Source organism: Miscanthus floridulus, chromosome 17 (genome assembly GCF_019320115.1).
Source record: "Miscanthus floridulus cultivar M001 chromosome 17, ASM1932011v1, whole genome shotgun sequence".
Taxonomy (NCBI): domain Eukaryota; kingdom Viridiplantae; phylum Streptophyta; class Magnoliopsida; order Poales; family Poaceae; genus Miscanthus; species Miscanthus floridulus.
In genome coordinates, this window is record NC_089596.1 from 84956909 (window position 1) to 84967300 (window position 10392).

Genomic DNA, 10392 nt, shown 5'->3' on the forward strand with positions numbered 1-10392 from the left:
GAACGGCTGGAAATTTTTCGGGCGACGTGGATGCCCTGGCTGGTGGCCAAAGTAAGCTCATTTGATAATAAGAGATACTAGTAAAGATTATTTTTGTAAATTACATAGTCCAACATAGAGGTTCAGACTAAAAAAACATAGAGGTTCACAACTGTCGATAAAGTATGGTGGGCAGTCTACCGAGGGGTATGCCCACGGTAATAGATGAATCGATAGAGGTGCGCATAATAGGAACCGGATGGTGACAGAGACATCGATTTAGATAGGTTCAGGCCATCTGATCGACGTAATACCCTACATCATGTGTCTTTGGTGTATTGTATTATACATGAGATGAATTCGATGGGGTCCCTACCCGCTTTATATAGTTTGGGGTAGGGTTACAAGTCGGTTTAGGCCTAGATCTATTCGGCTATATGGTAAATATTTATAAGGAATACGATATCTATCATATCTGAAAAGATCTTCCTTCATCGCCAAGATGTCTTCCGATTGCCTTGCGGTGCACGCCGACCAGAGCCGAACACAGTAGGCCTTGATCTTATGGGCTGGACCTCCCCTGGTGGTGCGGCCCATGTCCATTGTCGTGGGTACCTAGGGTTATACCCCCCACAGCTAGTCTCCGAGCGTCTTGTATCCGCCGAGTAACGCCGTCTTGAGCAAATCCGAGCAGTTTAACTTGGAGTTAGATAGTTAATCTGTAATCCAACCAGTTTAACTGGTAATCCAAACAACAAAATATAGTGCCGACCAGTTTAACTGGTAATCCGACCAGTGTAAGTCGAAGCCAACTAGTTTAACTACTACGCAAATCTCGGACTTAGCCAAGTAAGACTTACCAGAAGGATGTAAGGAGCTCAAGTTTAAAATTTAAAAAATTCCCCACCTTTGGTGAACTGTACACACTTAGGCTTCGTTGGCGAAGTCAGATGATCATCGCCCTTGACTTAGTCAAAGAGGATGTTAGTATTGATACATGCGCCACTAGGTGAAATGTATACATTGTAGTCCTCGAGCCTGACAGTAGGTGAAGAAGACACCTGGTGTTAGGATCAAAGAATATCAACGATCACTTAGTTAGAATAACCAACTCCTAGCTTAGCCGAGCACACAGCTAGTCTCTAGCTTAGTTGAAAACCAGAAAGGAGAAAAAAACAGTACACTCACCGCAAGGTGAAGTGTACACACTTGGTCCCCGAGCCTGCTGTAAGATAGACAAACATCTTGTAGCAGGATCAAAAAACATTATTAATATTGAGATCAAATAATATATTCTCAGCTTAGGTGTAAAATTACACTCACTGCTAGGTAAAGTGTACACATTTAGTCTTCGAGTCTACTGTAAGATAAAGTTACATCTTGTAGCAGGATCAAAGAATTAAGTGTAGAGGACGGAGTCCCCGTGCTTAGCACTGGGCATGTGGAGTAAAACTCTATAATATCGAGCAGTAAAACATGAAGAAATAGAAAGTGCTTAGCACTGGATTGCTACGATAGATATACTTATCATAGCCCCTGACGTGCTGCCCAAGATCAGCACCCTAATCTAGACAGCATAGAAAACCTTGATATCACACATGACATGCAGCGTCGGCAAAATATAGTAAGCCAACAAGCGAAACGGCAGACGAAGTCCCTGGCTTAACTGGCGAGCCCCCGTGTAACTGACGATGAAACGACAGACAATCATACCAGTTGGTTGGCAAAGAATCAAGTACCAAGCAACCCAACCAACTGGTCGGCGGCGAAGTGAGCGCCGGGTAGAAGTGAATGTCGAACAATCCGACCAACTGGTCGGCGACGAAGTCATGAACCTAGTGGTCCGATCAGTTGATCGGAGGAGAAATCCGAAGGCCAGATGGTGCGACTACACAGACGATGATCCTGCAATACAAATATGTAGGATGGGTAGTACATGATTTAAAAATAAAATGTATGAACTCGGTGATGAAGAAAACATAGTGGAGTTTATCAGGAGCAATGTATCGGTGAATTTTATATTCTTTAGAGCAGTTTATGTTTATTTGGAGTTTATTTATATTTGTATAAAGGACAAAATCTTCATGCTTAGCACTGGACATAGGAGTAAAATTTAGAGTGTTGAGCACTTAAAAATGGAGAGAGTACTTAACAATTAACCATGGTGAAATTTGGAGAGTGCTTAGCACTATACCATGGCGAAATTGGAGAACATGGAGAGATTTGGAGAACATAGAAAAATTTGGAGAACATGGAGAGATTTGGAGAAAATGGAGAAATTTGGAGAACATGGAGAGTGCTTAGCACCATACCATGGCGAATTTTCGAGAGTGCTTAGCACTATACTATGGCGAAATTGGAGAACATGGAGAGATTTGGAGAACATGGAGAAATTTGGAGAACATGAAAACATGGCAAAATTTGGAGAACATGGAGAGTGCTTAGCACTATACCATGGCGAACATTGAAGAACATGGCAAAATTTGGAGAACATGGAGAGATTTGGAGAGGTAAACCGATGAAGCGGGCTCAGCCGTTTAGTATGCCCGTAGGCCCATGAGACCGGCCAATATCCTTTGACGAAGAAGTTGGAGGGGCGCGAAGAAAGTGACACAAACATTGCGGAGGGTGCGAACAATGCGATGGGGTCAGCACGGTTTCCCAAAAACCCTAAAGAAAAAAGGTCAGGGTCGAACCATTTCAATCTACCTACGGCGGCGCACTCCCCTCATTACGCACCAGTGCATCATCTTCCTCACAACCGCACAACACTTTGGCGCTTCGCCTTCTCGCACCCTTCTACGGTTGCAACCGCGGCTTTTCCACAACCCAATCCGAGCATAGCCAAATCGAATCAAATCCAATCCTTGGCAATAGGTGGAAAGAAACGCAGCCGCTCGAGCCCGAAGAAGTCAGGGAAGAAGGCAGCGGAGAGTACCGGCGAGGTCCACCGCTAAAAGGTCCTAATGGCTAGAGGAGGGTGAATAGCCTATTAAAAATTTCTATAGCAACACTTAGGAAACCGGTTAGACAATTATAAGGCGAAGCAAGTGTTGCGCTAACCTACTAAAATTGCAAGCCACCTACCACAATTCTAATTTATATAGTTTCTATCCACACAATAGTTATGTCACTACACTAAGTTAGTGCGCTCTCAAAAGCTAACTAAAGAGCCACACTAACCAAACTAACAAGCTCTCACGACTAGCTACACTAAAGAGCTTGACAACTAGTTTGCGGTAATGTAAAGAGAGTGAGCAAGATGGTTATACCACCGTGTCAAAGAAGGAGCCAATCAATCATAAGAATGAATACCAATGAAGACCAGTCACCTTGGAATCAAATGATGACACAATGATTTTTTATCGAGGTTCACTTGCTTGCTGGCAAGCTAGTCCTCGTTGTAGCGATTCACTCACTTGGAGGTTCACACGTAAATGGCATCACACGCCAAACCCTCAATAGGGTGCCGCACAACCAACACAAGATGAGGATCACACAAGCCACGAGTAATTTACTAGAGTACCTTTTGGCTCTCCGCCGGGGAAAGGTCAAGAACCCCTCACAATCACCATGATCAGAGCCGGAGACAATCACCAACCTCCACTCGACGATCCTCGCTGCTCTAAGCTGTCTAGGTGGCGGCAACCACCAAGAGTAACAAGCGGATCTCATAGCGAAACATGAACACCAAGTGCCTCTATATGCAAACACTCAAACAATGCACTTGGATTCACTCCCAGTCTCACAAAGATGTTGAATCTATGATGGAGATGAGTGGGAGGGGCTTTGGCTAAGCTCACAAGGTTGCTATGTCAATGCAAATGGCCAAGAGAGTGAGTTTGAGCCGGCCATGGGGCTTAAATAGAAGCCCCCACGAAATAGAGCCGTTGTACCCCTTCACTAGGCACTGCTAGGGGTGACCGAATGCTCTGGTCATATCGACCGAACGCAGGACCCCAGCGTTCGGTCCCCTAATGCTTGCCACATGTCATCGGCTTCAAACGCTGATCGCCCGATCTCAACGGTCATCAGTACATTTAAGTAGTGACCGGACGCACTGCTCAAAGTGACCAGACATAGGACCCTAGTGTGTGGTCATTTCCAGTAAGGTTCCACTCGCGACCGGATGCATCCGGTCATACCCAACTAGCCTCACCCCGCGTCCGGTCACACACTATCTCCTATGTGCGCTGCCACATCAGTGGGACCAGACGTACCCTGCCAGCGTCCGGTCACAAAGTGACCTAGCGTCCGGTCAAAGACTGACGCCAGCATCTTCACTGCTTCCACTGACCGGACGCGTCGGTCCAGTTGAGGTCAGTGTCCGGTCCACTCTATGAAACCCTGTCTTTTCTATATAGGGCGCCGGTGGCATCATTGGACTGTCTGCACTCTACGGGCAGACACTCCGCTGGTGAAGTTACTTACCCTTGCTGTGGGGTGTACGACCCCGGATACCCACGGCAAACCACATGGGCTGCGCTCCCAGGGGTGGCCCAGCCCACAAGATGAAGCCTTACAGGACACGACTCTGCTCGGCGCCTCTCGCAAGACACCAGGAAGATATCCTGAAGATACTACGAGATCTGTTAGGATATGTATGATCCCAAGATTCCTGTAATCAGTTATTACTTTCTAGTTATCTCTCAGATCTAACCGACTTGTAACCCTGCTCCCCGGACTATATAAGGCGGGCAGGGACCCCCCTCCAAACACATGCAATATCATACGATAGCTAATACAAACCAATAAATCAGAGGAGTATGGTATTACATCATACTGATGGCCTGAACCTGTCTAACTCGTGTGTCTCTGTTGCCTTCTTGTTCTTGATCTCACTCTCCTCCACTGATCAATCTACCTTCGTGGGATACCCCTTGGAGGACTGCCGACAATATTCTGTTGATAGTTGGCGCGCTAGGTAGGGGTGTGCGTGCTGCTTCCTTGTCGAACAAGATGGCTTTTTCTGCAGGCTCTTCATCCCTTCCGCAGCCCAGCCAGATCTTCATGGTCGGATCCATGTCATGGGTCATCAACGCTGATGGAGTCGGAGAGCTCCTCGAGCCAGGGTAGATCGGTTCTGCACCGACCACCCCCGCACCTGCAACTGCAGATCCGATCTCGAAGCCGATTCCGAGGCCTCCTTCAGCAACAACTCACCATCCGCTTCCTTGCTACAAGAGGAGGTAGATCAACAATGATGATCTAATCAAATCCATCGATCAGGTCGGACTGAAGCTCACCGATTGTCTCTCCATCGCTGAATCGGCCCTAGACACTCTAGTTCAGCGCCGACCACCCTCCGATCTAGATCTATCGAAGGCTGCTTGGGAAACTACAGGGGTTATGGCCCTACCCTTTGGGTTCACCAACACCGCCGCCGCTTACCAACGTGCCCTGAGCGGCAAACTCACCGACCAGGTGGAGTGCGACCATCTACTCGCCGACCAGGTCGCCGTCCAGCTTCCACCAGCCATTAACATGCTACACTTAGGCTGGAGCCCCGGGGTGCCCCTCCAGACCATCCCGGAAGAAACTCCGAGCTCCGAGTCTTAGGGCTCTATGGAGACCCTCGCCAAAACCTTCTCCGAGCAACTCCTCCTTCTACCCTTCCGGGGTGGTGCGATCTTGAACGTCAGCATCGACATCCCTCCTTGGAATGGCGAAACCGAGGAGGAGTGTGTTGCTTGGGAGAACCGAAACATCAACCGCACGCAGCGCCGAGAAAACAAGGCAGCCATTATGAGGGCCAAGGCTGCTCGGAATAATCAGCTCGATTCACAAGGAAGACCGCTCTCGCTCCACCGCAACCTTGACGAAGAATTTGTCCGCGTTGATGGCCATGACGTCTTCAAGACTCCAAGCGCCAATCTGGCAGTAGCTGCCAATGAGCTCGCTCGTTTCCCTCAAACACCCGAGCTCACCAAGATCACCAACATGCTTAAAGCGGCTCACTGTTAGGTCAATGAGATTCACGAGGATCAGAGACCTTCATGCTCTACGAGCACGATTCACCGATCAGCTACACCGAGACCCAATCGCCACCCCAGTCAAAGTTGTTTTGCCAACCAGTCGCTACCTCTCTAGGGGGAGCCAGGGGTCATCGTGCCGAACACCATCGCCAACACAACCAGGATGTCGAACAGGACGCTCAAGTGCACCTCAGCAACCTCCAGGATACGCGACGGCGTATCGAGCAATGTCGCTTTGGTCACCATGAAGACGAAGTGTGTCGCCGCCAGGAGTACGAGCAGGAGTACGGCAACTCAGACTCAGCCCTCGAGCCTATCCCTGACTGCAATGATGCAGACGACGGTGTCGACAACCCTGAGGGGCCTCCAGCTTTCATAAGGGCACTTCGAACACTTTGGTGGCCCCGTGGTTTTAAGATCACTAGGGTCGAGCCCTATGAAGGAAGAATGAACCCGACACAATGGCTACAGGCTTACGCCACTGCTGTCTGCGCCGCCAGAGGAGACACCAGTGTCATAGCGAATTATCTCCCCATCAAGCTCACGCCACCCGCCATGAGCTGGTTTACCAGCCTTGCGCCAGACTCCATTGGATCCTGGGAAGAGCTGAAGAAAGTCTTCACCGACAACTATATGGCCATGTGTACTTGACCCGGCACCAAGCATGATCTCAGCCGCATCAACCAAAAGCCATCTGAGCTCCTCTGTAGCTACATCCGATGTTTCTCCAAGATGAGGAACTCTATTCCCAACATCACGGAAGCTGAGGTCATCACCGCCTTTATCCGGTGACTCAACCATCGAGAGCTCCGCTCCAACTTCAACCGCAAGCCGCCCACCGGCATCAGCGAGATGATAACTATGGCCAAGCAGTACGCCGATGCCGAGGAAGCCGAGGTGCGCTTCAACGAGGATGTTGGCACTCAACGCCCATCTCACCGCTACGACGACCGCCCCGATGACCGACGCCACAGCGACCACCGCCCCGACGACTATAGCTACCATTGCGATAGTGGCCGTGATCGGATAGGAGGACCTAGGCCTAGCCAAAATCGCCACCGCCAGCCAAACCACATAGTCGCCACTATTAGTCAACCTCGCACCAAGCGCAACTATGATGAACAGTACCAAAAGATCCTCGACGGCCCATGCCCTCTTCACAAGAACGCCAAACACAAGATGAAGGACTGCATTGGTTTGGCTAAGGAGTTTCAGGACAAGAGGCTCAACAATGACGCCAACAATGGAGCTAGAGGTCGCCGACCACCTAGGGGCAACAACAATGCCTTTTAGGACCATGATAAGATGGTCGCCACCATCTTTGGGGGCCTTGCCTCCATTGAGAGTAGAAGAGAGTGGAAGCTCGCAGCACGGCGGGTGCTCTCCATCACTATGGAAGACGCCACCGCTAACCCCATCTATCACCCATGGTTCAAGGTCCCCATCACCTTTAGTAGGGCCAACCAGTGGGTGGATATCCCCTACATAGGGTGTTTTCCCCTTGTCCTCGATGCAACCATACAGAAGGTGCTCTTCAGAAAAGTGCTCATTGACAGTGGGAGCGCTCTGAATCTCCTTTTCGTCGGAGCCCTAAAAGAGCTAGGCCTCGGTTTGTCAGATCTCACACCTTCCAACTCCACCTTTTGGGGCGTGGTGCTAGGCAGGGCCTCCAAACCGCTTGGAGAGATTACCCTACCAGTTCAGTTCGGCACGGCAAGCAACTACCGCGTCGAACATATCAACTTCTATGTCGCCGACTTCGACACCGCCTACCATGCCATACTTGGTCGGCCAGCTCTGGCCAAGTTTATGGCCGTGCCGCACTACGCCTATCTGGTGTTGAAGATGCCTTCGCCTACTGGAGTCTTGGCCCTATGGGCCAACCTCACCATCGCCTATGCTTGTGAGACAGAGAGTCTCACCCTCGCCGAAGCTACCGACCTCTCCATCCAGATGGCTAGCGTGGTCACCGAAGCCAAATCGGTGCCTGCCAAAGACATGGAGATCCTAGAGCTAGAGCCTCCCTGCGCCTCCGGCAAGTCAAAGGTCAAGGAGGTCGGCCTCGGCCTCGACGATCCCTCCAACACCGTGAAGATTGGGGCTCACCATGACCCCAAATAGGAAAGCACGCTCGTCTCCTTTCTACGTGCCAACATCGATGTGTTTTCTTGGAAACCTACAGACATGCCGGGGGTACCATGGGAGAAGATCGAGCACTCCTTGAATGTCTCGCTAACCACCAAACCGATCAAGCAAAAACTACGCTGATTCGTGCTAGACAAGAAGGAGGCTATTAGGGTAGAAATAAAACGACTCTTAGCTATCGGATTCATAAAAGAAGTGTATCATCCAGATTGGTTAGCAAACCCTATTCTTGTTTAAAAAAAGAATAAAGAATAGAGAATGTATGTTGATTATACTGATCTTAACAAACACTGCCCTAAAGACCCCTTTGGCTTGCCTCAGATAGACGAGGTTGTAGACTCCACCGCTGGCTACGAACTGCTCTCCTTCCTTGACTGTTACTCCGGCTATCACCAGATTTCCCTAAAGGAAGAAGATCAGATCAAGACATCGTTCATCACGCCCTTCGGTGCTTACTGCTACACAACCATGTCCTTCGAACTCAAGAACGCCGGAGCAACCTATCAAAGGGCTATCCAGACATGCCTCGACCAACAGATCGACCACAACGTCGAAGCCTACATCGATGATGTGGTTGTCAAGACCAAGGCTGCCGATGATCTTATCACCGACCTTGAGGAAACCTTCGCCAACTTGAACAAATACCGATGGAAGTTGAACCCTTCAAAGTGTATCTTTGGAGTTCCATCCGGTATACTGCTGGGCTACATCGTCAGTGCTTGAGGTATTAAACCTAACCCTGACAAGGTTTCTGCCATCACCAATATGAAACGGCCGACATGCGTCAAGGATATACAGAAGCTTACAGGCTGCATGGCTACTTTAAGTCGCTTCATATCTCGCCTCGGCAAAAAAGGGCTACCTTTCTTCAAGCTCCTCAAGGCCTCCAAGCGCTTTTCTTGGTCGGAGGAGGCAGACTCCGCTTTTGAGCAGCTCAAGGTGTTCTTAATAAAGCCTCCGATCATGACAGCCCCATGATAAGATGAAACCCTATTGATCTACATCGCTGCCACTTCCCGCGTTGTCAGCACAGCCATTATCGTCAAACACGAGGAAGCTAGGCATGCCTACAAGGTGCAATGTTTGGTGTACTTTATAAGCGAGGTACTTAATGAGCCCAAAACTCGTTATCCTCAAGTACAAAAGCTATTATATGCAATCCTGATTACGTCGCGCAAGCTCCGACACTACTTCGACTACTACAAGATCGCCGTGGTCACTGAGTTCCCTCTAGGGGTCATTCTCTGCAACAAGGAGGCCAATGGCCGCATCATCAAGTGGGCCGTTGAGCTCGGTACTTACTCCATCGAGTTTAGAAGCAGGCCTACCATCAAGTCGCAGGCGCTCGTTGATTTCATCGCTGAGTGGACAGAGATCCAAGAACCTATCTCTGCCACCCACCCCGAGCATTGGGTGATGTACTTCGACGGTGCTCTTAACATCAACGGTGCTGGAGCGGCCATTCTGTTCATTATGCCGACCAAGGATAAGCTCCGATACATTCTCCGGATACACTTTCGCCCTCCAACAACGCCGCCGAATATGAAGCATGCCTCCACAGACTCCGTATAGCCATTGAGCTCGGCGTCAAATGCCTCATGGTGTATGGGGATTCTGTGTTGGTCATTAACTAGCTTAACAAAGACTGGTCTTGCTCTAGCGAGAAGATGGACGCATATTGCACCAAAATCGGGAAGCTTGAAGGAAAATTCTACAGCATCGAGTACCACCATGTGGTACACGACCAAAATCAGCTCACCGATCACTTATCTAAGTTGGGCTCTTCTCGCATCATGATCCTGCCAGGGGTCTTTGTTCAGGATCTCCTGACGCCATCCATCAAAGAAGATAAGGGAGTTCAGGAAGTTCACCCCGCCGAGCAACTGGTGCTTACAGTAGCTTCACCGGCCACCGATTGGAAGGAGCAATTCATCAAGTACCTCACCAGCGCTGAGGTACCTACCGACAAGACTGAAACCGAACGCCTAATTCGTCAAAGCAAGCATTACGTGCTGGTGGATGGCAACTTGATGAGGAAAAACGCCAAGGAAGGGATACTGTAGAAATGCATCACCCAAGATGAAGAAGTAATACTACTTCTCGAAATTCACTCTGGTTCCTGCGGCAACCACATGGCCTCGAGAACACTGGTCGATAAAGCTTTTCGAGCTGGTTTTTATTGGCCCTCAGCCATCACTGATGCAAAAGACCTCATCCGACGTTGTGAAGGATGACAATTCTTCGCTAAGCAAATACATGTGTCGATGCAAGAGCTACAAACTATCCTAGCTTT

General features: G+C 49.4%; 1 protein-coding gene across 1 annotated transcript; it reads left to right on the forward strand.

Moving 5' to 3' along the window:
• The first annotated feature begins 9766 nt into the window (after positions 1–9766).
• Positions 9767–10162, forward strand: LOC136515898 (uncharacterized). The gene has a single exon (XM_066509359.1). The coding sequence runs from the start codon at positions 9767–9769 to the stop codon at positions 10160–10162; it is 396 nt and encodes a 131-aa protein (XP_066365456.1).
• Positions 10163–10392: the final 230 nt, after the last annotated feature.